The sequence below is a fragment of the Falco cherrug genome, chromosome 16, assembly GCF_023634085.1.
Source record: "Falco cherrug isolate bFalChe1 chromosome 16, bFalChe1.pri, whole genome shotgun sequence".
In the NCBI taxonomy this organism is placed as follows: domain Eukaryota; kingdom Metazoa; phylum Chordata; class Aves; order Falconiformes; family Falconidae; genus Falco; species Falco cherrug.
The window spans coordinates 7,213,876-7,240,375 of NC_073712.1; the positions used below are offsets into that span (position 1 = coordinate 7,213,876).

The following is a 26,500-nucleotide window of genomic DNA, read 5'->3' on the forward strand; positions in this document are numbered from 1 at the left end:
GCATGGGCAATGTGTGCTTGGCCTCGGGCTGGCACAGAGCAGGGGCTGCCAGCGCCTGGCGATGCAGCAGCTTATAGACACAGATGCCTTGTGGTCTCTGCAGAGCCCCTGGGGCTCTTGGTAAGGTGCAGGGGTGAGGCAGGAAGAAAAGGTATTTAAATCTCTGCTTGGTGGTGCAGAAGCCATCTGAATCCATCAGCTCTGACAATACCTGTTTCTCTCCTGCAGACGATGTGCCTTAGTGGCACTAGAAGATGTGAAGGCTTATCTCCTGGAGGAGTGCGGGCAAATAGCTGTAAGACTTCCCTGGACTAAGCATGGCTTTCCATCTGGGTAGTTCAAAGCTGCCCAGGGCGTTTGGGGACCTGGCTGTCATCCCAAATGATTTGGGGCTGCTTTAAAAGCCTTAGATAAACTTGCTCATTGCTGCTTGCTCCCTTTCTGGTAGGTGTTTGATGCGACCAACACAACTCGAGAAAGACGGGACCTGATCTTAAATTTTGCTAAAGAAAATGCTTTCAAGGTAATGCTGCTGTATTTAATTTGTGGTTGGAGTTGCTGCACTGAGGGATGCTGCTGCTCCCTGGGGCAGGAGCTCTCGAGTTTTGGCTCAGCATTCTTGACTCTCTGAAATCTGCTTCCTTCCCTCCTTCGCAGGTGTTTTTTGTGGAGTCTGTCTGTGACGATCCAGAAGTCATTGCTGCCAATATCCTGGTGCGTGCCACATTTTCCAGGCTCTGCTGCCAGCGCTTACGGTGCGAGCTCGGGTGCTCGGTGCAAGGTCACCAGCTATGCTAGCTTACAGGAATGCCTGCAAATGCCTGGCGCTTATGTTTCACCTCGGAAAGAAGCAGCTGAGGTTTGCAGGCTTAGGAAAGCTAAATACAGTTAGTTATGTGAGAACCTGGAAATTGAATGAAGCGGAGGAGTGTTTGACCTTGAAGCGTGATTTCTTGCCGAGGGAAGGCAGGCAGCGAGCGGCTTGTGGGGACAGCTAGGAGCGAGCCAGCTGTGTCTGTCGCAGGGCCAAGCCCTTCAGCGCCTTCAGAGTCACCCTTTGTTTCCTCTCCAGGAGCAGGTTTTTCCACAGGGCAGCGTTAAACAACGCGTATTTGTTTCAAAACGGAAGAATAATGTTATTCAGGGTTGCATTTGTTCCCAGTTGAGTTTGCTTAGCTCTCACAAAGCGGCGCTGTCTGTTGATCAGGAGGTGAAAGTTTCCAGCCCTGACTACCCGGAGAGAAACAGGGAGAATGTGATGGATGATTTCCTGAAGAGGATCGAGTGCTACAAGGTCACTTACCAGCCTCTTGATCCCGATGCCTACGACAAGTAAGCAAAGCCCGGGGGTGCGTTTTCTCCTTGCCCACATGAGCTGCTTTGCTTTGTCGCTGCTCTTCTCTGGCTCAGGATGCTAGAAGGCATCAGCTCTCTGCTCTCTCAAAGCGCCATTGCTTGTGTGAAGGTGATATCCTTGGGTCCCAAGTGATGTGAAAGGATTTTTCTCTAGTGTACCACAGTGTAATGCAGCTCCTTGTTCAGGCACGGCAGCTCAGTGTCTCTTCTGGCCGCTGGAGTGACCCAGTGGTAGTGCTGATGCCTTTACTAGAGCATAAAGAGCTAGATTACACCCGCAATACACGTGCTTCGTTTTTAAAACCAGTCGTGTGGGTGTTCTTATTTTATGTTGACTCCAGAGATCTTTCCTTCATTAAAGTGATCAATGTGGGACAGCGGTTCCTAGTAAACAGAGTCCAAGATTACATCCAGAGTAAAATCGTCTATTACCTAATGAACATTCATGTCCAGCCGCGTACCATCTACCTTTGCCGACATGGTGAGAGTGAATATAATCTTGTTGGCAAGATTGGTGGGGATTCTGGTCTGTCACCGCGTGGGAAGCAGGTATGTGTTTGGCAGCACCTGGGTCGCTGTATTTGTAACGTGTTGTGTGACCAGGGTCAGAGCCAGGCTCTGCATCCGACTCTGGCGAGGGGCAGCCCCGCAGCTGGATCTTGCCGCGACAGCCACAGCCCCTGAAATGATGCTTTTGACCATAGCAGCAGCTCCTGCTCCCTCCTCACCTCTCCTGGCTTTTTTTCCAGTTTGCTCAGGCGCTTAAGAAGTTCATTGAAGAGCAAGAAATTGTTGACCTGAAGGTGTGGACGAGCCAGCTGAAAAGGACGATCCAGACGGCCGAGTCCCTGGGGGTCATGTACGAGCAGTGGAAGATTCTCAATGAGATCGATGCGGTGAGTGAAACGCTGATTAAAGCCTTTAGCTGTTCTAGGTGGAAAATTAAGGTTTGAAAACAAATTCATCCCAATCAAATCGCCTATTTCCTGTTGGCTTTGAACCGTGTGGGTGGATAACGTACTCCAGTCACCACTGTGAGGTTTAGGGTGGTTTGGTGTCACGGTGGTGGCGATGCCAGGAGCTGCTACCCCTTGCTGTGAGCGTGTCTAGCTGGTGCGGAGAAAGAAAACGGAGCATCCCAGGCATGTGTCACGCAGCCCTGGGCGTGCAGCGATTACTGGTCCTGCTCTAGTTCTTTCCGGCAAAAGAAACTGCAGGGTTGTTGCTCTGCAAGTGCACTCTTGTTTTCTTCCCAGGCAAACAGGGGTTTGGAAATAAACCCAAAAGCCCATCCTCTTCAAAGCACCCTGGGTGCGCGGGATGCAGGTGCTGAGCGTGTGGCTGTGCCAGCTACGGCACTGGGCGTTTTTGTCATGCAAAGGGATCACTGAGCTCGGCCACTTGCTTTTCCTCATCTTCCTGTTGCATTGCTGCGCCTCTGTTGTGAGGAAGTGTGTGCTAACAAGTTCTTCTGCCCTCAGGGGGTATGTGAAGAAATGACCTATGCAGAAATTGAAGCCAAGTATCCGGATGAGTTTGCGTTGAGGGACCAAGAGAAATACCTTTATCGCTATCCTGGAGGCGAGGTGAAGACCCTTAAGAAATAACGATAAGATACAGTGCCCGTAAAAACGAATAACGTCTGTGTAGAAAAGACTTAATTTTAACTTCTGCCAATATTTATGTGAGAAACTGAAAACATCAGGATCCCCAGTTCTCTCTGAGGGAAGGTTTATTGTTTTCCTTTATTGTGGTGTGCAGGTGATGCCTTTCAATCCATTAATTGGGCCATTGCCTAGTCCCTTGATGCTCCGCTCGGACACTGAGGGGTTTCTGCATCCTGGCTTGGCCGAGGCCTTGGGAATCATTTTGGGAATCTTGGGAAGAAAATGATTGTGGGTGTGGTGTGGAGTCATTTCTGGTTTTACTTCACAACCCTGTTTAAACATATAATTTACTATTTTATTTGTTTTTCCTACCGCGCTCGTTAAGAATTAACAGTAATCTGAATCCTCCTGTAATCTGAGGGTTGCTGACATTAAACTTCACCTTCTGCTCTTTGCTTTTTTTTTCCCCTGTATTTACCGGATCATCCGTAACCTCTGTGTCTTGGTATTTTAACTGATATTTTCCTTGGATGTGAAACTGTGTTTATTACTACTTCTGCTTCAAGCCTCTGTTTACAGAACCCCTTGAAAAATTCCTGTTTTCTTTTTCAGTCCTACCAGGACTTGGTCCAGCGCCTGGAGCCGGTAATTATGGAGCTAGAACGGCAAGGCAACGTCCTCGTTATCTCCCACCAGGCGGTTATGAGGTGCCTGTTGGCTTATTTTCTCGACAAGAGTGCAGGTACAAAAATAAATGCATGATGTTAGGGGCTGGCTTCTCTCACTGCTTCCTATACAGAGCTTGTGGGAGGGTGGCTTTTAATGACTGTTTTGATTTTTCAGAACGGAAGAGCTGCTTAAAAAAAGAAAAAATTGCCAAAATGCTTTAACCATTGGGTTTCAGTGGTGCAAGGAGCTCTCTTTGTGAGAAATGCAGATGCGTGCGCTGCTGCTTTCCTGCTCAGCCATTGTTTCTGGGGCTGTTTTTACAAGTAGCGCTTAGATTAAAAATAGTCTCCTACAGATTATGTAAAGAAAAAGTGTTTTTTGGTGCATCAGTAACCTGGAAGGGTTGGCAGTAGTGTTGCATCTCTGAGAGATGCTCATCCCTTGCACTGCATACCTCCTGGAAGCTGGTTCCAGTCTGCTGCCAGCTCCTACGTGGAGCTCCAGTGGGTGGCACTGGAGTTTAATAAAACTTTTAATAAAGTTAATAAACTTCTCAAGTTTTAATTTAAAACTGCTGTGGGGCTTTCCCACCCGTGTGCTGCTGGAGAGGTTTCCTCTGGCTGGCTCTGTGCGTTGGGAACGGTGGGGACCATCCCGTCAGGCTGGGGGGGCCGTGGCACCCCACGGGGTGCTGGTGGGGTGCTGTGCGGAAGGTTCCCACCTGAATCCTGGGGTGAGGGGGGGTGGCTGGTGGGGGCATCCCCGGCGCAGCCCTAACACCCCCCGTAACACCTCCCTCTGCCCTAGATGAGCTGCCCTACCTGCGCTGCCCCCTCCACACCATTCTCAAGCTCACGCCTGTTGCATACGGTAAATATTGTCTTTTAATTTTTTTTTCTTGATTTTATTATTTTGGGTCCTCGTTTGTGTGCGTGCAGACCTGATGGGCAGGTTTGTGTCCATGTGCGGCACCAACCCAACATGCTAGAAAAGCTGCTTGTAGTATTTTTAACGTGTATAAAGGTTCCAGCGTATAGGTTAATATATAAATACTTTTAATGTATAAAAAGGGGGGGTTGGGGGGAACAGTGGGAGAGATGTGGGAGTGCGGGGGTGTTCCTGTCTGTGGGTGTCACCCACCGGTGACGGCTGCTTGTGCCTCCGGACTTAGATGTGGCTCTGGGGCTCAGCCAGTTACCAGTGGCTCCTCTGGAGAGCCCTGTAGCCCATGTAACACAGGGCTGCACTCTAGTGCTGAAGGTTAATGCCGAAAAGTTGGGGTTTTTTTAAAGTGTAAAATTCTGTTAATAGGGTGAACTGTTTATTTATGAGCTGTTTTATTTAAAAAAAAATAATCAATATTTAAAAAAAAAATAAAACCGGCTATTTAATAAATTACCCTTCCCCGTATAAACTTCTCACTGCTTTTTATAAAGGCTGTAAAGTGGAGATGATTAATCTGAACGTGGAAGCAGTGAACACGCACCGCGACAAACCCTCGCTGAACTCAGTAAGTCTTTGCTGCCCAGCTCGGGCTTTTTCCCTTTTCAAAAATAAATAACTAAACTGAAACACTCTCAAATACCTGCTGGAGATGACCGATTGCTTTCAGTGATCAGAAGGGCTTGCTTCAGAACTAATCCCCCAAAGCAGAATTAATTGTAGGCTGAATTAGCATGCGTCCCAGGCAGGGGGGAGGTATTTTTCCGAGCTGTTGTAGGAAGCAGAGTGGGCAAATTGAGGATGTAGGATTTAAATTCCAGGTCTGGTGCTCAGTTTTCCATGATGTATTTGTTGATGATTGTTTTATTAATTGTGATAATTTCAAAAAGACTCGCCACAATGTTTGAAGCGAGTTTTCTCAGTGTCTTGATGAGCGTCCTCCCTTTAAAGCTGTGGCTGGGGTAAGGCTGCCTCTGGGGGGGTTCTTGGGGGGCTCTCGGCAGCCCTTGGCGGGGGCTGGGCTGGCTGCTGTGCCGGTGGCTGGGAGGAGCGGAGGATTCTTCCCCTGTAAAACACACAAGAAATCCGCAGAGATGGGTGTTGGGTGCAAGGGAAGCCGATGGGGTGCCTGGACGATGTATCTATCGGAGGGGACGGGTCCGATTTGCTGCCCCTTGCGCTGCCGATCTTCAGGCTCTGGCTGGCGTTATTTATGAAATCCTGTCTCTCCCAAGACTTAAAAACCTGTTCAGCCATCCACCTGCTGCAGCAAAGCACATACCCACCTGCCAAATCTGTGGAAGTTGCTGCTGTTCTGGGCATTCGCTTCTGCAAACACCATTTTCCAGAGGGGACCGACGTGCCGGCAAATGCCACTGAGCGACTGCCTGTAATTAGCTCCCCCAATTAAAGAGCACAAACCAGCTCTGCTGTGCTAGCTCACGGAAAACCCACACGCACCACCTTTTAAGTTCCTTTGGCACATTTAGGCTTTTAGCTGCCTCTTGTCGCTGTATTTTATAAAGAGCTCTCGGCTGCTGGCCTGGGAGATGCTGATTTTTTTGTCCCTGTGCCGAGGCACCGCCAGCGAGGGGGTGGTGAAGCTGCATCTGTGGCTGGAGGGTTTGTGGAGCTCAATCCAGTTGACTGCAAGATGCTGAGCTGAGGATGTTTGGCCAGGTTTTTGTGGCTGGTCCCATGCTGATGGTTCCAGTCGGGCATTTATCGCTTTGCAACTTGTGTGCGATGCCTGCGTTGGAGTCGTTGCTGTGTGCTTGGAGAAGTTGGAGTCTGTTTTTGCTGTTCTTTGCTATTTTGGGCAACGTGGCTGCTTTGAGGGAGAAGAAATACAAAGAAGGGAAAGTTTTTCTATTTGCTTATTATTTTTTTCCCCCTAAATTGATCGCAGGGAGAAAAAAAAAGAAAATAAAAACCCAAAACAAACTAACAAAAAAACCCTAACAAAGCTGCTTAAGCAAAAAAATTAAAAAGGGAAGTAAAACTGCTAAAAAAGCAGACTTTTCAGCGGACTCAGAGCCAGGTTAGCTGACAGAGCAGGGGTTTCCCATCGCTGGTGCTCAGCTGGGGAAGGCACTGAGCGCTGGTGCCAGCGGCCCCGGCTGCCGGGAGCTTGGCAGTGCCTGTGGCGGGGGGATGCCGGAGGTGTGTGCTGGTGTGCGGTTTGGTTTTAATAAACTCTGGTTCCCCTTTTCATTCCTTATGATACCCTCCGTCTGGGATCAGAACAACCTTCCCGCCAGCCAAACCCCTGTAAGGATGAGAAGAAACAGCTTTGCGCCGCGGGCCAGCGCGGACACGGTAAAGCGCCCGCGACATTTCAGCGTTGGGAGCAAACCTCTTGACCTGCTGGGGCCTTTTCCATCCCTGGAAGCTCAAGATGGGGCCAACCAGCCGCAGCTGCAAGTGGGTGTCCAGGTGGTACCTTCCCTGTGCTCCCCCTCCCCACCATCACCCGCGGCTGTCGGTGGTCCTCCCTGACACACAGACCCTTCCCAGGGTCTTGAACACCGTCTCTGCATGAAAATTGGTCTGGATTAGACTCCCTTAAAAAAAGAACCACAACAACAACAAACCAACAAAGAACCCCACAAAAATAACCCCCAAACCCCAGAAGTTGCCCTGTTAAACTAGAATAGTGGTGCCAGAGGCTTTCGCCATCAGGCTTTATGCAGGCGAGTCTCCATCAGTGCAGTAGGGTTTTGGCAGGGTGGTTAATTCTGGGTAATATCTTGCTTTCTGGTAAAAAACCACCTGATTGTAAAGAGTTACAAATACCTTCTTTGTCCTAACTTGATACTGCAGCCAAGTGTTGCTCCAGCCCCGGAGCGACTTGGTAGGAAATCTTTGCGTGATTTTGCTGGAGCCTTTTTCCCTTTGGATCCCGATGTCAGCAGCTTGTTGAACAAAGTTTGGGCTCTTTGGGTGCCCAGGTGGAAGCAGTTTGGGTTTTGGTGCTTGGTGTTTCTTCTGGCTTAAAAGCCCGTAGGCCCTCCTCAGTGTTGGAGGGGAAGCCCTGTTTGTTTCTTTGCTCATTTAAAATTGTTTCTTTGCTAAATCAGGAGGTTTTCTGTGCCTGGGAGAGCACAGGCGTAGCAGGCTGCACACTGCTGCCTGTCAGGGGAGGCAGAGAAGAGCTGGGGGGGGATTTGGGGAGGTCTTGGCTGGCCCCCCTGTGCAGAGACAGCCATTGTTACAGCTCTTTAACCTCTAAAGTAGCCAAGATTATTTTATTTTTAATGTTTTCTAAGCTATTCAGTGAGCCCTGCTCCTGCCTGTTTGTAGAGTAAGTGGCCAGAGGGTAGGAGACAGGGCGATGCAACAGAGGTGAACGTTGCTGGAGCGTGATGCTGGAGCATCCCCAAAATCCCAGGGCTCTGGTGGGAACCGAACCAGGCAGGGCTTTGTGGTGGTGTGGGTTTGCCCCCCAGCAGCGGTGGGTGCAGAGCCCCTGGAGAGCCCCCTGACCGCCCGGCATCTTCACTGGTGGGGGTCTGCAGCGGGGCAGCCCCAAAGGGATGTTGTACCCTTCGTAAGCGTCACGCCGAAGCGCTGATGCTCTGGGGTGAAGGAGTGTTTAGTAAACCCTGGGCTGTGGGGCTAGCGGGGGGGAGGCGTGCTGGCGAGCAGCGACGGCGCGATGTCCGTGCCTTGTATCAGCTCCTGCTGCGATACAAGCCTGCCCTGAGCTCCCTAACATGAAATCTTCGGGGCCGCTTCACTTCTTTCCTCGTTTGCTTTGCTGCTTTTACTATTATTTTAAAGTCTCCTTTAAAATGCACTACGAGCTATCCTGTGCTGTTTCTTTTTCCTTTGCAGCCTCAAGGGGGAAATGCTTGCCTGTGAGTACCACTGAGAGCAGCTGGTGTGTACTCTCTTTTGGTTTAGTAAGTAGGACTTCTCTTGATTAACGTTGCATGGAAACTGCTTTGGGGAAAGACAAATGCATGGAGTGGAAGGGGGTCTTTTGCTCTATAATAAGCTCAAGGGGGGGAATATTGTTACCAGCCTGAGCCCGCTGACCCAGGGGCTCAGGCTGGACTGACTGGTGCGTTGTGCTGGTGCTGGCTGCCCGCGAAAGTGCGTTTCATGCTGAGCTTGCTCCATCCCTGGACCAGGACGTGGGATGGTGCTGCACTGGCACTGCTGGGCTGAGCCATGTGGCTCGTACTGAGCAGCGCTGGGTGCCGCGTGCGTCTCCTCTCTGCCAGGGATGAGGTGTGGTGATGTTACTGCTCACAGCGGTTTTGCAGGAGTCATTGGATCGTGGCCTCGGTGGGAGCGGTGCTGCTCAGCCCCGGTTCCCCGTGGCGTGAGGGAGCCGGGTGGGTTGTGTGTGTGCTTGGGAAGCAGCTGGGTGGAAAAACCCCTCTGCATGGGTGGCAGTTGTCACTGAGTCCTCACTGTCATGGTCCTCGGAGGCATCTTTAAATGGAGACGAAGAGAGGACTGCCTTGCTCCCACCCTGAGGGGAGAACGTGTCCTTGTGTGTCCCCTCCCCAGGGAGCCAGCAGCCTGCATCGCCCGTGAAACCTCGGCTTCCCTCTCTGCCTCCGAGTGAGGGGCTGGGATGAGACCTTGCCTGCTGCCCCGTGCAGGAGGGCCAGGGGTGCCCCCACTTCGCCGTGCTCCTGCTGGCCCCGCACCCCTGCTCTGCCAGTAGCTGTGACAGACCCCACGGCCACCCCTCGCTTGGCTTATTGGGTGTTTTGCCTCATCCAAACGCTGATGGGTTTTGTCTTGTAAAAAGCTTTTTGCAGTTCGGGTGCTGCAGCTGGGGGCACAGCAGGTCCCTGCACCACGGGGCTGTGGGCTGGCTCTTGCAGCGTGTCGCTCCTGCAGCCCCCGTGCCGCATCCTGCATGCGGTGCTGTGCTCATCCCTGCACGCCTGGGTGACCTGCAGCACCCAGCTGCTTCCAGCCCCCCTTCGGGGGCACGGGGGTCTTCCCTGCAGGAGCAGTGGGCTGTAGTGGGGAGCACCCAAAGGGTGGTGGTGCCTAAGGGTGGGCTCCGAGGTGGCACAAGCTGCGTCCTCGGAGGCTTTGGGTCACTGCGTCTGGGCTGCTGGGGTGGGTGCTGAGCTGCTGCTGCTCTCAGCAAAGCTCTGCTCCCTCTGCCCCGCTGCCCTGGGGCTTGGGGCAAATCCTCTCGCTCCTGGTGCTCTGGCATCCAAGGGAGAGCTGGTTTAGCGCAAAGGAAGCGAAGCGGTAGCTGGTTCTGTCCCCAGAGGTGAGGTGTTACAGGGGACACGGGGCTGGGGGGGGGCTCGCTCCCCTTTGGCGGTGACGGGGTGGTCCCTGTGGTGGTGGGGCACGGGTCTCGCTGCCGTAGGGTGCAGCTCATCTCTTCCAGGCGAGGAAGGTGCAGCTCCTACCTCTGCCCAGCTTCCTTCAGGCTTGAGAAACTCCTGCCTGAACGCATTTGCCCATTGGGATGTGCATTATTTTACTTTAATCGCACGTCGTCTTCGATGTTAAGCTCTTCCAACAATTTCCTCAGTGCGGCTGCTCTTTCTCCATCACCTGCTGCTACACCCATGTGGTAGGATGCAAAGGTGTGGGACGGATCCTGAAGCTACATGCCTCTGTGCCCTGTTCTCCAGTTTGTGACAGCGTTTTTAATAACGCTGCCGAGTTTTACTGCCTGCCCTGCCAAAGCTGCAGGAGCGCACAAGGCATCGAGCTCAGATGTTGCTGTAGAGCATCTCCCACGTCGGGATGGCCGAGCTGGGAATGGTGGGACCAGCAGCAACGCAAATGGGGAGCGTTTCACCTGAGGTTGCCTATCTCCCTGGGTTTCAGAGGCCTCAATGTTGGGATGAGGGGAGAAGAAGGAAGAACCTGATCTGTGGGAGCTTGTGATAAATGTGATAAACAGTTGTTCCTGTACAGAGTAATAACCTAGAATCAGATGAGAGAAAAATTATCCATAGGCTAAAAATCAAATCTTTCCCCCTTTGGATTTGTCTTTACCCTGAGCCGAAAGGAGCTGTGTGTTTAGAAAATGAACGCGTGTACCAGCTTGGCAAAGCTGCTTTTCTAACGCTGCCCTTCAAGTGTTTCTTTCTCTTATGTTTAAACGACTAATGCGGACTTCCTAGGAGGGTTTGCAGGTAAATGCAGGTAATTTGGTCCAACTTCCTTGATTCCAATCCAAACCTCCTTCCTCCTTCGTGCTGGTGTTTTGCTTGAGCAAGCAGCATGTGAGCAGCTGTTACGGATTACCTCTGATAGTGGTTACTTTAAGTGTAATTGTCAGGAAGGCTGTTGAGATATTTTTATTTTTTTTTAATTGCAAATAGAGACTATTTAGGGTCTGGATTTCCTGACTCTTGAATTGGAAGTGTTGATGCCCACTGTTCATTGTCAGCACGCTGGCTCCGTAGCTGTGCCATTTATTTTTTTGTTGCAAAACAGCGTGGGTTGTGTAACCAGACTGATGCCAGGGATTGATTTACACGTCGCTGTGCTGAGCAGAGCGGGCAGGGGGTCGGCGTGGCTGGAGCCCCTCTGAGCATTTTCTGCGCTCTGGGACGTTGTGTGATCAGCTGTAAGAACTCCTGGCCGTCGGATTTTAACTTGTGTGATTGTGCCTTCATAAATATATAATTTGCTTGTACAGAGCTGAGTGTTGTCTGTTGGGTCCTTGGCGAGGCAGCGGAAGGAGTTTTAACGAAACTCTTAAGTATTTATTGTGGTTAATGTGCAAAATGATTAATGTTTCATAGGTTGGTTCTGGTTGGAGTGTATTTTCCTCTGGAGAAGATAAATAAAAGCGAGTAACCCCGAGTAGCCAGCCTGCTTCGTTATTGCCTGCCGTCCTGCGAGATGCTCCAGCAAAGCTGGACTCGCGTGGTCTCGGGCTGGGGCTGGGAAACCCTTTGTGCCAAGCTTTGCCGGAGGTTAAAGGATGATGCAAAGTGTGAAGCAGCTAATTATTTGCTCAGGTAGAAGTAAATAAGTAAATCCTCTGGTGGTTACGGTCATGTAGAACAACTCTGGACCTGGTTGGATTCACCCGCCTCTGGCTGCTGCAAAGTGTCTGTCCCTGCACTGAGCTGAGCTCTGTTGTCCCCTGCTTTACCATCGCCTGACTTATCCTCGGTGTAACCTGTGCCATTTATCTCTTAATTTGTAGAGGATGGCTGGTTTAACGGTGTAGAGGTTTCTGCTTTCATCTCGGACTCGGCTGGGATTTCCGTGGCTGGGAAGAGCCCTGCGGCTGGGACTCGAGCATCCCCAGAGCACAGTGAGCCGCGCGCCGCTTTGGCCAGTAATCTCCTCTGAAATGAAATGTGTTTGGGTTTTTTTTTGTCTCTCTGTCTCTTTTTCTTTCTGAATGCTGAAATGTCTGTCCGTGAGACTGGAGAAAATGTGTTATGGAGATTTTTCAACCCTGCTTTTAAGTGAGCCAACGCATCCCTGGGCTTTACTGGAGCATTGGTGTCCCACATCTTTCCCCCTGGTTAGGTGGCAAAGTTAACCTCAGTGTATGTGGGGACAAAATGGTCATCTTCCTACTTGCTGAAGCAGCTTTTCTTTGGAAGACGTTATCAGACCAAATCCCCAAGTTTTTATTTAACTGTTACCGTTTCCAAGGTCAAACACAGTTTTTGTGGTGTTTAACCAGCGAAAGAGCCCAGGTATCATTTGGCCTGGCTTCCACGGCTGCTGGTTTGCATCCCCCCATCCCAGCCTGATCTTTTGCTCTGGGAAGGCTTTTGGAACACAGGGCGCTTGTCAGCTCAGCAAATCCTGCCAGACACCTCCTGCGAGGGGCAGAAGGGAATAAAAAAAAGCTCCTCTCCCTCTCTGGAAGCAGCGTAGCTACCAGTGCTCTTGAATCTGCATCAAGTCCTGCTTCAGCTTTGTCCCCTGAGCTAAGCTGCATCCTCTTGCTTGTTTTTCCTGGGGTTTGTGGATGTTTTTATCTATTACAACAGAAGACCGGAGCATTGCTTTGCTCAGTGTCCGGGAACAGCAGGGCTGCGTGTGTGGGGTTTGCAAGAAGCACATGATTTTTACCGATTGTCTTTTTAACGTACCAAATTTTAGCCCCACAACAAGATTTTAGACTTGCTTACGAATAAGCTGTGAATGTTGCTGGTGTATAACGCTGCCTTAAATAGCATTTTTGCTGCTTTAGTGTTGTGTGTTAGATGGTGAAACTCCCCTGCGGCGCAGCTCCCGTGATGGCTGTGTTACTTAAACCCCCCAAAACCCCAAATTTACAGTTTTTTTTCATGAGCCTTGACTTGTGTTTTGCCAAACTCCGTTTCATCCTACTCCTGCCGTTCCTTCAGTAAGGGCAAAATCCCCAGGTCGGGTGCAGAAAGGAGCATTTAGGTACGAAGCAGGAGGCTGTTCTGCACCTGCTGTTCCCAGTTGACTCCAGGATTTATAAGAGCAGCTTCTGGGACCCAGGTTGCTTATTTTAAATGTGTAAAATGAATGTTGGCCCTACCCACAGCAGGGACCCATGTTTGAGAAATGTCAGTGCTGTGGCGGAGCTCGGCAGCCTGGGGATTTTGAGCTCAAACCCAGTTGTTGTAGACACTCCCAGCACTTTAATTTGATAAAGCTGAGATCGAGGGGGCCATGGTGAAAGCCCAGGCACTAATCCTGAGCCTTTAGGATTTCTGAGGAACAGATGTGTGTGTTGATCTAAAGCAGTTCTGCCACAAAGGGACGAAATTCACTGTGTGAGAAACTGAGTTTTATTACTTTTGCTCCTCAGGCTGTTCCCACCGGTGTTTGCTGCAGCCCTCTGCAAGAGCAATGCCGTCTGTTCTTTGGTTTTAAATGTTACAGTGCTTAGAAATAAGCCGGGGGGGGGTGGGGTGGGAGTGGGGGGTGGGGAAGAGGAAAAAATGTTGAAGACATTTAGAGCCTGTTGTGTGGTACTACTCGCTGTCACCCTCCAGTAATGTTAAAACGCACAAACCCGCACTGCATCGGGCTGGCTGCTCCGACAGAAACCTCCCACTTGGGGGGTAAAAAGGGCGTAGAGATGTACTGTAGGATGTTTACGCACATTATGCTGTAATACTTTGCTAAGGAGTTAATTATCTTCGTCTCATTGAGTAGTTACTGGTTGTAAGGAGACAAAAATATGTATTTTTACCTGCCAGGATTAATGAATGTAGCTGCTAATATGTTGGCGGTCATAATTTTTTTTTTTTTTAATCAGCGCTAAAAAGCGGGTGTGCAGCTTTGGATCGCTGACTGTGGGTTGCTTATTCCTGCCAAGTGGGTCCCGCTTTAGCTGCGGTCTGCTGGGTCGTGGGATGGAGCCTCTCAGCCCTCTCTGCAGACGGCAGCATTTGTGCCTCAGTGCTTTAATTAAAGCCTAACTATAGCTTTTTCCTCCTGCGTTTTACCTTTCAAAAGGTGTAAATACATGTGTCTAGAGCAGAGCGGCAGCAGATTTGTGATCATCATGGGGGTGGATCATACCTGATGTGGCAGGTCCTAGGGTCCTGCTGAGCTCCCGGGGGCGGCCGGGCTGGGGTGATGCCAGCAAGCCCACGCATCTCCCCAGCAGGTCCCTGTGCCAGGTTTTTCCTTGAAATCACCTGATTTTCTTGGCACCGCGCAGGCAAATACCCCAGAATAAACAGCAATTGCACAATGTACCTGACCTGAGGATCAGCAGCAGCTTGTGCTGTCAGTCGGACCAGAGCTGCTGTCTTGGGCTGGGCAGGTCAAGGTGGTGAAGCTGGAGGTGCAGACGTGGGGTGCAATGCTTACAAAGGCACCAAGCCCGAGTCAGGGTTTTTTCTGTATTTCCCTGACTCTCTATCCATCTGTTCTAGCAGCAGAGGTGGTGGTGGTGGCCGCTGTCACCTTCAGCGAGCAGTGGCAGGGCCACCCACGGGACCTGCATCGCTGTCCCTGAGCCATGGTCCAGGGACCGGCCCATCAGCGTTATTGGTCATTGCAGAGAAAAATGATCACTTGGGCAACACTTCTTCCATCTCTGCTGCCAGCAGTGGGGAAAATTGGAATGTGAGGGGGAAAGAAAAGCTTAAAGCCAGCCCAGGTACCTTGAGTGTGTGTGCGCTGCCTGTCACATTAGAGCTGCCACCTCTGCAAGGCATCCCCTTCCCGCAGCGCCGCAGTGGGTGACAGGGACACCCAGCTGAGGAGCAGCCATGGGAGGAGAGGCATCGCTGCCAGCACTCCCGGGAGCTGCCTGCCCCAGGGGTATGTCCCAAACCCTCGCCCGTCATCCGCTGAAGGGTGCCCATGCCCCCTCCGCCTCTCCCGCTGCTCCTCTGCCTCTGAACGCTGGTTGCAAACCGCATCTCTGTGTTTAGTGTTTAGCGAGATGGATGTTGTGCATCTACTTGCAATTTTGCTACACTACTGCTTTCTAATGTTTTTTTTAGATTTTTTTTAAAAAAATGCAGTGTCTGTAAACTTGTGTCGTAGCTTGTGTACTTTGTGCATGTGAGCATAAATATCCCATCAGCATTTATTTACAATAAAGATATTTTAAAAAAAATATAGATCTAGTTTCCTCTACTATTTTCTGTTATTGTTTGCTATAACTATCTGTTGTGTGTTGGTTTTGTGAGATAATGATGAATTTGGGGAGTCTCTGGAAAGCGTTTGGAGGAAGAGGGTCTGCAGGGGAGGGCAGGCATCCCTGGCTGTTTGGGAGTTGGGTTGGAAATGGTGAAACTTGCACCCTGGAGCTACTGCTGTGGTTCCCCTTCCCTCATCAGTTTTAAGGGTGCTTTTATTGGAACTATCGGAGTTCAGATTTTCAGGTTTTCTGTGGAGCTGTTAGAGTAGGAAAACATTTAAATTTTATTTTTTTTTAAAGCATGTCTCTTTGTCTGGAAAAAAAAAAAAGTCAAGAGGAGTAAGTAGTGTCACTCTGACTTCCAGCATCTGCAGCTGGAAACCAGCTGGTCCTGAAGGGACTCACCAGCCACAGCCTGAAGAGAAGTTACTTTGGATCTGGTAAAGGAAAACCCCTTTTATCCTGTTTCTCTTGCTGCAAACTGCGGGTTAAGGTGGCCTTAAGGGTGTTTAGCAGCCGTCAGAGCAGGAGGTGGCTCTCAGTGTGGCTGATGTTCCTGGCCATAAGCACCCTGCGCAGATGCTAAATAACCTGAGTGCCTGCAGGGAAGCTGCTGTGCTTTTTTTTTTTTTTTTTTTTCCTCACACAAATCGGCTTGTTTGGAGTCATCTGGAAAAACATAAATCTAGAAAGCCGATGTTTGTGTTTGCGATTAACTGGATTCTTGTAAATACTTAGTGGAGGTCAGGGTGTGCTCGGCAGGAATAAGGAGCCTGTTGTGAGCAAGCCCCTGCTTGTGGGGCAAGGGCAGGCAGCCCTCTGCCGCCTTTTACAGAGCAAGAAGTAAATCTGCTTCATTGCACTTTGGCCTGGACCTAGGTGAACTTCAGAAAGGTAATATATCCGCTGGATGTAGGGACATTGTAAATTTTTTCTGGCAAAACTCCTCGGATCTGGCCAAACAAACCCATACCTGTGAGAAGCATCATGGGGTGGGGTGTAAAAAGCCCATTGCCAGGTTCTTGATGGTGATTCAAGCCCCGATGAAGCCGTGCAGCCGAAGTGCAAAAGGGCTACGTGGTTACAACTCCTGCCAAAACTCCAGTGACAGTTGGATTTGGATTTGGGAGGAATTCTCAGCGAGACGAAGAGCAGCTGGGTTCCCATCAGGGACCCAGGGGTGCAGCTCTGAGCAATGCTCCCTGCGACCTCACGCGTTGTTTTCATGGGATCACATGGAGCTGGTTGAAGAAACCATGTTTTGAACACTGGCCGCAGGCTTTTTGAGGTAAGAAGGGATGAGCTCATGGTTGACATGCCCCGGGGGAAGCAGCTTTCTCAAGGATGTCCCTGGGCATCCCCTGGGGACCAGCACTGGCCGGCTGCTGTTGCTGCATGGTGGAACAGGCAGCATCCTGCTCAGCAAGGATGGTTTCAACAAGAGTTGGCAGCTCCACACAAAAGACAAACTATTACAACAGCTGCCTGGGTTGCATTCGGTTTTCGATTATTTCACTTGATGGGTTGAATAAACTACTTCCCTCTCGCTCAGAGGAGGAGTTAATGATTTATGGGTCAACTGGCACAACTCTGGTCTCTGCAGAATTCAAACTTTGCTACATGGAGCCATATCTGAGCATGTAGGCGTATGGTAGCTCCTCCTTCAGCGCGGCGGTGCCTGGACCGAGGGGACTGGCTGAGGACAGTCATTGCTTTGTCTTGTAAGAGCCGAACACGCCGGGTCTCTATCTCCTGCTGCCAGACCTCCAGGTAAGACAACTTCGAGCCGTGCAGCTTTGGGCAATGTTGCTCTTGGGAACTGGATCAGAGCATTCTTGCAACTCTAGCAGGCACTAAGATGAGTAAATTAAATCGATTTAAGCCAAGAGCTGTAAGATAAGGGTTGAAGGTAAGCCAGAGGAATGAAACAGCCAAGGGGAGTGTTAAGTTCAGGGCAGAAAGCGTCAAGACAGACTCGTCTCCAGGAGGAAGCCAGGCATTTGGAGTGTACGGAAGGTTGGGAGGGTTTAGGCTCATAAAGGATAATCCTGGATAACAAAGGCAGAGAGGACCCTTGCTCAGCTCTAGGGCTGCCAGGGTAGTCAGAATTGCACCTCAATTCCATTTTGTAAAGCAATTCAGTCTCCTGAATGACATCTGTGCTTTAGAGCTTTACTCCAGTTAATGTTATTTGCACAAAACTGGTGTGTCTTTTTGGTGAGAAACTTTCTCTCTCTGCTTGTGATTTATTAATAGTCAGGGCACGGTACTGATGACTCCAGCAGGATTTCATCTGACTATGAATTTGCTTCCAAGAGATTTGTTACTAAACAAAAATGTTCTACCCATAAGATAAATTGCAGAGGACTTTTTCCAGAAGGCATAGATAAACTCACAGCCCTGCAGACAGTAATTTGGCTGGTTGGCTGGGGAGAGCATAGCACTGGCAATACAGAGTTAAGTCAAACTTGACAAGCTACAAAATATTTATATTATGGTTTGAGTGGAGCTGTTAGTCTTTTTTTGCCTTTTCTTGTCTTTTTTAGATTTTATTTTAAAATTTTGATCCAAAGCTGTGTTCTCAAAAATGCAAATAAATGAGACTAGTGAAATACACCCTACGGGAATTGCTTAACATCTACAGTCTTCCGTCCTGTTTATGTTGTATTTTGATGTCTCTGGGTCTGCTCTGCTGGAGCCAGCCTTCCCCACGTACAGGCAGCTCTGCCGCAGCAGTCCAGCTCCGCTGCGCCTGGTCTGGGTCCCGGCGGCCGAAGCGGACCCGGCGGAGCAGCTGCTCCACTTGCAGAGCATCCCGCTGGTCCCCAGCCCCACCTGTAGGAACTGCTTAGGGATGGAGAAACAGGACTTGTCCCTATGAGCTGTGGTTATCCTGAGCATAAACACCCGCCCTGCTATTTCTACAGGTATTTGGCATAGAAAAAGAATGTGGTAACTCTGGTGGGATCTCCAGGGAGGAATAAAGATGTTGGCTTTGGAGCTGGGGAGGCAGAGGGATCGAGCTGCTGTCCTTGGGTTATTCCTCACCGCTGCTCATATAGTGGCTGTCCAGAGTAAGTGAACGAGTCCATCGGGACAAACTGAGATCCTTCGACAGGGATCCTTCTCCTGGGGTTCACAAGGCTTGGATCCTTCTCTTTTCCTCATTGCCTTTGCACTTCAAGATGTTATAAATCTTTGTGGTCAGAATCCATCTTCCTTTGTCTTTTTCTCCTTTCTTTGTAAAACGGCCATGAAATTATTCCATCTGAAAAGGGTGCGATGATTTATACTAACTGGGGAGAGGAAATGGTTAATCTGGACTTTGTGACCAGCTTTAGAAACTGCTCGTTGAGGGGTGAGGAGCGAACAGGAGCTCCCCTGTCCCTGCCAGCCTTGGCCATCCCATCACAGGCTGCGCTTCCCTTTGTTTCTAGCTTTAAGGAGTTCTAAGGCCAGGGAAGTGTCCTCACCTGGACCTTCAGAGTAAATCAGGCCCGATCTCCCACTGCTCTTCCTCCCATAGCCTTTCTGATGGAGTTTCTGTCGGTAGGTGCCTGCAATGCTCCGCCGCGTCTCCCATCCGCAGAACTCAAAGAGGAATACCGTGGCATTACCTCGTTTCCCTTGAAATCCATGGTGGAATACATCTGTCGTCCAGGTTACTTAAGAAACCTGAATGCCCGAAGCACCCTTGTTTGTGGAGTGAACGATATGTGGCACGGATCAAGGGAGTTCTGTACACGTGAGTATATTTTGGGTTGACTTTTGATTTAGATTTTTCTTTGCTGTCGGCTCATTTTGTTGGAGCAGTCCCCAAAGTGTCCTCATGGGATGGTGGGGGATGAGTGACCCGATGTGAAGCACCAGTTGTGTTCTGCAAAGTGCTGGCAATGATGGCAAAAGCTGGGATCTGCTTTGATGCTGGCTGTGCTTGATTGCTGGCTCAGAAGATGCTCTGCTCAGGCACTTGGTTCAAAAAAAAAAGGGATTTCAGACTTGCAGTAGGAGAGTGCTTTAGCTGTGAAGAAAGGCTGTCACTGCAAAATGCCACTCGGACCACAAAGGCTGGCTGCGGGTCGTGATGCAAGTCTTAGCAGCATCGTGTATCGTGGAATAACTTAGGATTGGAGGGGAAATCCAGAGGTCTCTGCTCTGTGCCCTTGCTCAGTGTTGGAGGAGTCTTCTGCTTTCGTGCTGCATTTTCCTGGGTCTTCAAGAAACTGAAATAAGAACTAACTGCAGTCCTGTTGTCCCCCAGCAAAGCTGTGCAGCTACCCTGGCGAGCCGGCCAACGGCAGACTCCTCCTGACAGGGAAGTTCACTTTTGGTTCAGCAGTGAACTTCACCTGCAACATGGGGTAAGCTCGGAGCACTTGGGCATGGGTCCTCTTCTTCCCAGCGGCCTTTCTCAAGTCTTTTTGCTCTAGATTAAAGCCTGTGTGTGCTGTCCGAAGCCTTACTGGCGCACGTAATTGCGGACTGTGACTGAAATCTCCCTCAAGCTTTCCTCTGAGAGCTTTAAGACTGACTGAGTTTTCTTAATCTCACGCTTTGAGGCAGTTCTTTCAAACTCAGCTTCACTCTCCTGGCCCTTTCTAAACCATTCCCAATGTTCTGGTATATTTTGAAGAAAAAATATGAATACTCAGCTCAGAGCTGTAGTGATAGCTACAGCTGGCTGATGAAGTCAACTTCTTTTCTTAGATACCACAAAAAAGGTTTTTTTCATTTTTAAAAATGCTTTTGTCAAAAGCCAGGTTATCATTGATAAAATGACACTGATGGCAAATTTCTGATCAGTTGTCATCATGATAAGGAAGCCAAAACCATCCTGGTGGTGATGTTATAGGTAACGCTTGACAAACTCAGTCCTGATGTAATTCCCTCTCCCCTATTTCACACAGGTACAGACTGATTGGAAATTCCCAGATCCACTGTGTGCTTAAAGACGAGATTGTTACATGGGACAGAGATATTCCCATCTGCGAGCGTAAGTGGAGCTCCCTAACTGATCTACTGCTTAAATGTTACAGGGGATGGATAAAGCAGCAGTCACATTCCCCTGCTGAGGATTTCAGCAGTTTGATGCATGGTGGAATCTGGAAAGATATTTTTCTTTCTGTTTTACTTCCTGCATCATTCCTGCAGAAATATGGAGTCACTATCTGGGAGTAAGGCAGCTGCATGTAAGACTGGTGTATCCCAAACCCACTCGGTGTCTGGGTCAGAGCTCTGCTGCCTGTGAGCTGCTGTGCAGCTCCCTGGAGACCTGCCCTTAGTTTCTGACCCTTCTGGTACCTCGTGTTTTTTCATACCAGACTTGTGGCTCAAAACTAATTCCAAACTTTCTCTCTCTTCCCTTCCCTCTACTGTTTCCCCCTCCCTTCCCCAGCAATACCGTGTCTACCCCCTCCAGAAATAGCTAACGGCAAGCACAGCGGAGCTGGCAAAGAGCTCTTTGAATACGGAGCGTCCGTCACTTACCAGTGCCACAGTGTCAGAAGGGGAGAGAGACCTTTCTCGCTGGTGGGGGACGCTTCTATCTTCTGTACAACCACAGATAACTTAAATGGTGTCTGGAACAAGCCAGCCCCAGAGTGCAAAGGTGAGCTGCTCCCATGCACGAGGCAAGGTGCTTGCAGGCTCACCAGGGCACTGCAGCAGCACCAGCCGTAGCTGCTTCTCCGCTGCCCACTGCCCCGTCTGCTAGAGGTGGTTCTTTTTTTCCTTGGAGCCATCTGTCTCCTTTATGTTGCTGGAATCATCTCTTGCAGATGAGACCCTCTGAGTTTGGTAGCGGTAGCAGGAACCAGGGGGTCCCATCAGAGGGACCATGACTGCTCGCTGTCACCAAGTCAGCAGGGACAGGGGAAGGGGACTGCATTAGTGTCAGCAGACCAGACAATGCATCTTACCTGCCGGCTTGTGTAAAACATGATGCCTGCAAAAAATTCAGAAGGCTGCTGTGATACCTGCTGCTTTCCCTATGTTCTTTTTACGCTTTGCCATAATAAAAAGTGTGAAATAAAAAAATGCTGTAAAATGGCGTGAGATATACAAAAATATCTCATCAGCCCGCTACCTTGTCATGTCATTTTCAGCCTTTTGGGTGAACACATCTTACGCTCCAAGAATGCTTTTAATACCTTCATCTCCTTCTTTGAGCCTAACTGCTGATTTCCTAAGCGATGGTGTTTCCCTGATGCAGTGATTAACTGTGAGCATCCCAGCGTGCAGAACGGGAGGCTTCTGAGCGGGTACCGGCCCGAGTACACCTTCAGAGACACCGTCGTGTTCGACTGTAACTTCCGCTACACCATTAACGGCAGCGATGCATCCATGTGCAAAGAGAATGGCCTCTGGGACCCTCCGCTGCCGCGCTGCCAGCTCAGTAAGTGTGGCGGGCCTGATCCGGCAGCTTTGCTTCGTTGAAATTCCCACACATCTAAGAAAGCAGTAGGTCATGAAAGTGATGGCTCCAAGGTTTAACTTTTTGGATTTTTAATTTTTTTTTTTTTTTTTTTTGCTGATCTCACTGCAGCGCTAAGGTGACTTTAGGAATTTGTGACTTGGGGCCATGGAGACTAAAGGCTTGTCCCGTTCAAGCCGGTGAGCATTTCTCAGTAGAATTCAAAAGGAGTAAATTAACCTTTCTGTATTTAATATTTTTAAAGTTTATTGGTAAAGCCCTAGATAATATAAACTTTATTAGAAATTACATCTCATTACAACAGTGGAAATTACCATGCAGCCCGAAATGATTCGTATGTTTTCATTTGTCTCCCTTGCATTCACTTTTCGGCGTTACTGAGCTCAGACGATTAAGTGCATCTCAGAACGAACAGTGTGAGCCCACAATTTTTACCCAGATCCAATCTCTTCCATTAAAAACCACTATAGGCCTCGCTGATGTATCACTGGCAAGGTCCCTAAATTGGTATTTTGTTTCTAGGCAGCTGTGAGGACCCTCCAGATGTGTATAATGCTGTTAAAGCAAAACTTGCCGGCAATCTCTTTCCTGCGGGGTCTGTGGTTACCTACGAGTGCAGGGAGGGCTACAAGTTCAGCCTGGGAGAAAACACGCGGCACGTTAAGTGTCTGCCGGATTTTACGTGGACTGAAATTCCACCTGCTTGTGAAAGTAAGTGTACGTTCCTTTGGCTTGCTGACCCTTGCAATTTGGCAAAATTATTCCTGAATGAAGAAACTATACGTGGTCTGCTGTTGTGCAGATCGCAGGGTCACGGAGAGAAGGGGGATGCTCTGGGTGCCCAGCGTGGCGCGTCTCTGGTCTTTGCTGTGACTCTTGAACTCCCGTGATTTATTCCCCAGCCACAGAGTTTCCTCTCTGCTTTCTAATCCCTTGAACCTGTGGGAAAAGTCATTGCAGTGCGGAGGGCCCCCTGCTCCATCCCAGGGGAGGCTGCAGTTGCAGAGTGCCTTGCAAATGCCCCATCTCTCAGGAGAGCCCAGGGGCTGTGCTGGGGCAGATTTAGTGTTGTGATGTACCTTTGATTTACAAAGCATTCATCCTTCTGTTTACCATGGTTCTGTTGTCATCCAGCTGTCTTTGCTGTGGATTCACACTTGCTGATGTTTGGCATTTCCCAGGAATCCGTTGCCCAAATCCAGACATCAGGAATGGAAGGCCCTTACACGTATGGGAAGATAAAGACAATTATGTGTATGGAGACAGACTGGAAATTATATGTAACAGTGGCTATGCTTTCAAAGGTCATAGTAAAAGTGTCGTGCTTCAGTGTACGAGTGATGGTCAGTGGGATCCAGCAGTACCAGAGTGCATTCCAGGTAGGTGAGAAGCGGTGAAGCATCTTGACTTGGTGACAGCGCAGGTTTGGGTCACTCTGTACAGCGTAGCTGTCTGCTGACATTTGCAGAAAAATCTACATGTGGCCTTAGATGATGGTAGTAGTAGCCAAGGAGAATTTTGCTCCGCAGCCGTATATCCCCAGATCTAGTCCTGATGTGTTAACTTGGAAGAAATAGGCAGCGAGAGCGCCAAATTGCTATATTGCTGAAGGATGGCTGTGGGAGAAGTACAGGGCTTTGGCAAGGGGGCTGCGCTGGTGTCTGGGGAGGTGGGATACAAAGGATTGGGTTGTGGGAGGGTTTAGAGGCTTTAGCAGGTTCCTAAAAAGCCTGGGAGACATTTACCCAGCTGGAAGGGGATGTGGTTTGTGCTGTGGATGGCAGCGGGGCTGGTTTGCTGACATGAGGCTTGGAAGCAGCGGATGTTCTCGATGCATTTCCCCTCCCAAAAGAAAATGCAACAGCATAAATAACTGATACTGCTGAAATGAGTAACCTCAGCACCACAGCAGTGTCAGCAAGCTGCTGGAGGTGGCCTGAGCCCAAAAGCTCAGGAAAACCTTGCCCAGGAGGAAAGAGCCTTCTCTACCTCACAGGGCAGCCACCAGCATCAGGGCATGGACCATTCCTTGTCCTGGCCCTAACGCAGCCTGTGAGGTGCTCGGCAGCCTCCCGAGCACAGGGAAAGCAGGGGCTGCAGTCCCTGGGGTGATAACGGTGCGGGGTGCTGAGCCCTGAGGGGACGCTCGGTCAGGCATGGAGCCAGCTCTGCAGCATGTGCCTTTCCCAACAGCCTCAGGAAACCTGATTTGTAGAAGCAGAAACTCTAGACTTACAAAGTAAGGATTGAGACCTGCAGCTGGGTGACAGTCACCTTTTTTTTTTTATCCAGGATTCAGATGTTCTTGATAACTGTCTTCTCCATAGAAAGCATCTTCACTGGAGTTCTTTCTGATAATACCTGATATCCTTTATTTTCTGTTGTTTCTAGAACCTCGTTGTCCAAAGCCAGATACTGCTCATGCGAGAGAGGTTTACAAAAGCAAAAATGACTACACCACTGGGACCCAGCTGAGGCTGGCATGTGATTCGGGCTATGTCCTTCGGGGCCAGGACCTGACCGAGTGCCAGGCTGATGAGAGCTGGGCTCCCCCGTTACCATTCTGTGATAAAGGTGTGTGTGACTCAGCGCTGAGAGGGAATCTCGGGCATCAGCATTCAGAAACAGCATCAGTAGGTGACCTGCCTTCAGGGAAACGGGGCGATCATCACCGGCTGGTGGGCTCAAAGCGTTCAGGTGTCCTCTCTGGAAATGTGCCCCAGGTGGGAGCAGAGCGAGAAGTGGGAGCCTTGAGCTGGTGTAAGAGGCAAGAAGCCAGGCAGCAAATTGGTGTGAAGTTGTCACACTACAAACATGACGTTAACCCTTGTTCTGGTTTGCCAGAAGCAATTTCGATTCTCACCTGAATATGATAACTATGTGTTTCTTTTTGTATTAATTCCCTTTCTTCTGCAGTCTGTGACCCGCCTCCAAAAGTCACCAACGGGCAGCACTCAGGCTTGAGAAAGGAGCAGTTTCCCTACGGCACGGAGGTGACGTACAGCTGCGCGGAGGGTCTGTCCCTCATCGGGGACGCCTCCATCTACTGCACCTCCGACGACGGGGTGACCCTGGCGTGGAGCGGACCTGCCCCGGAGTGCAGGGGTGAGGCATTTCTCCCGTACGGGCTCAGACTGGAGGAGGACCTGGGTGCAATATTAGCGCTCGACGCGAGATGAAAAGCGAGCGGGGCTGCTGGGAGATCCCGCTGCTTTGGCTCGACAGCTCCGGACCGGGGCTGATCCCTGTGGAAACAGGAGAGCGCGGCTCTGCTGGGCTGATGGCCACCGGCCGGTCAGCAGAGCGGCTCTGCCCCGCCTGCCCTGGCTGCCGTTGTCCCTGGGAAGGGCAGCAGGCAAAGGCAGCGCTCCCAGCTCCGCTCTCTTCCCGCAGTGGTCCGGTGCCCCAAGCCCGCAGTCGAGAGGGGAAGGATGACGCCGCAGAGGTTCACGTTTCCCTACGGGGCGGCCGTGCGGTTCTCCTGTGACGAAGGCTTCATGCTGCACGGTGATGCTGAGAGCCGGTGCCTGGCCGACGGCGCCTGGCACCCCCCCCTGCCCACCTGCCAGCCAGGTGCGTGCCAGCCCCGGGCTGATGCCCTGCAGCTGGTCTGCACAGGCCAGGGGTGCTGCTCCTTTGAATCACCAGCAACGGGTGGGATTTGCAGGGCATTTTCTCCTCCGTCTCCTCCCCTTATGTTATTGTTTGGCATGCGTTTTTCCTTTCAGTTCGATGTTACCAACCCTCAGGACAGGATAACCTAGTGATGTATACTCGAAAACAATGGTACGAGGTGAATGAAACGCTGTCCTTCTACTGCAGAGTTGATGGCCGCCTTGTAAGGAATTCAGAAATCACCTGCTCAGCTAATGGCACTTGGACGCCAAAGCCCACATGTGTAAGTACCACGCAGGTTCTGTCTGTATCTTGTCCCGTCTCTAGCCTGGAATAGCGCTGGTCCGACTTCAGGAACGTGGATGCTTCGTTATGGTAGGGCTGGGCTGGCTGGGGGGCTGCAGGAGGAGGGGGATGCTCCACACATAGGTCCCTGCAGCAGTCTCATGCCCTCTCTCTTTGTTTTCTTAAAGAAAAAGCGTGATACATGTGAGAAGATTCTTCGAAATAGGGAGGCTTTCGAGTGTGGAGTTCCTCTGACAGAACTGAAAACTCTGCTGGAAGTGCAGAAACTGCACCTGGAGATCCAGAAACTTGAGAAGGAGCTAAAAACCCCAGTATATGGCTGACTGTTGTCACTGGTCTCATACGAACAGTCTTCTTTGCATGTTGAATAATCGTGCTGACTGAGGGTCTCTTTATGACTTTGCTGTTTGTGCTAATACTTAAGTAGCCAGAACAAATCTACCAATCAGTCAAGGACCAGTTGGTCGTATTGGGGAGTCAGAAAGTGACTTCTGGCTCATTCTGTTAGAGCTCGGTGGGGTAGGTTTGGACATCACTTTATACATTTTAAAGCTTTACATTTAGGTATGTTTGTTATACTGATGAGTGCGCAATTAGAAAGGAAGTGAGTGAGAAGTAAATTTTTGTCAGGGCTGAGCAGGCACTGTACATGAACCTGCTGAGAGCCACCAGCCTGTGTTTGCCCCACAGCTGCTGCACCCCTTCAGCTGCAAGCCAGTATAGCCCACTGCCCTGCTCATATCCATTGCATTCATTACTGTGAACAAGCACTTAACTGCCTAACTAGCTGTGACCTTTAGAGCACGCACAATGAAGAAAATGCCAAAGCCTGTCTTCTAGCAAATGGAAAATGCCAGGTTTCCATCCGAGCAGGACAGGTGTGCCTGAGGCTACGGTGGTGCCACCTGTGCATCTCTGGGTGTGCACCAAGAGTGGTTGTTGGAAAGAAAAGTGCAAAGAAAGGAATGGCCTTTTTTTTTTTTTCCCTTTTCCTGCAACATCTAGTAAAAGGGGAAGTGCTCT

General features: G+C 50.1%; 2 protein-coding genes across 9 annotated transcripts in view; both read left to right on the plus strand.

Moving 5' to 3' along the window:
- The window catches only part of PFKFB2 (6-phosphofructo-2-kinase/fructose-2,6-biphosphatase 2), a 62,797-nt gene extending 45,936 nt beyond the window's left edge, over positions 1-16,861 (plus strand). For 3 of the 8 annotated variants that reach the window (XM_055728164.1, XM_027816657.2, XM_055728163.1), the window contains exons 4-16: positions 229-295; positions 449-523; positions 658-714; positions 1,208-1,332; positions 1,698-1,905; positions 2,106-2,252; positions 2,838-2,942; positions 3,576-3,705; positions 4,440-4,502; positions 5,069-5,142; positions 6,819-6,998; positions 8,412-8,479; positions 11,731-13,430. In XM_055728164.1, the coding sequence (XP_055584139.1) occupies positions 229-295; positions 449-523; positions 658-714; positions 1,208-1,332; positions 1,698-1,905; positions 2,106-2,252; positions 2,838-2,942; positions 3,576-3,705; positions 4,440-4,502; positions 5,069-5,142; positions 6,819-6,998; positions 8,412-8,438 (1,258 nt within the window). In that variant the 3' untranslated portion in view covers positions 8,439-8,479; positions 11,731-13,430. Of the gene's footprint in view, positions 1-228; positions 296-448; positions 524-657; positions 715-1,207; positions 1,333-1,697; positions 1,906-2,105; positions 2,253-2,837; positions 2,943-3,575; positions 3,706-4,439; positions 4,503-5,068; positions 5,143-6,818; positions 6,999-8,411; positions 8,480-11,730; positions 13,431-16,726 lie in introns of those variants that run through there. The other 5 variants (XM_027816659.2, XM_027816658.2, XM_055728165.1 and 2 more) reach the window with 5 other exon arrangements.
- Positions 16,757-26,500, plus strand: part of LOC102052627 (uncharacterized) — a 77,437-nt gene continuing 67,693 nt past the window's right edge. The window contains 14 exon segments of the mRNA XM_055728313.1: positions 16,757-16,893; positions 18,051-18,197; positions 18,677-18,868; positions 19,385-19,484; positions 20,031-20,116; positions 20,519-20,731; positions 21,335-21,517; positions 22,079-22,267; positions 22,738-22,935; positions 23,948-24,130; positions 24,473-24,661; positions 24,950-25,129; positions 25,285-25,454; positions 25,645-25,799. Coding sequence (XP_055584288.1) covers positions 18,110-18,197; positions 18,677-18,868; positions 19,385-19,484; positions 20,031-20,116; positions 20,519-20,731; positions 21,335-21,517; positions 22,079-22,267; positions 22,738-22,935; positions 23,948-24,130; positions 24,473-24,661; positions 24,950-25,129; positions 25,285-25,454; positions 25,645-25,799 — 2,126 coding nt within the window. The 5' untranslated portion in view covers positions 16,757-16,893; positions 18,051-18,109.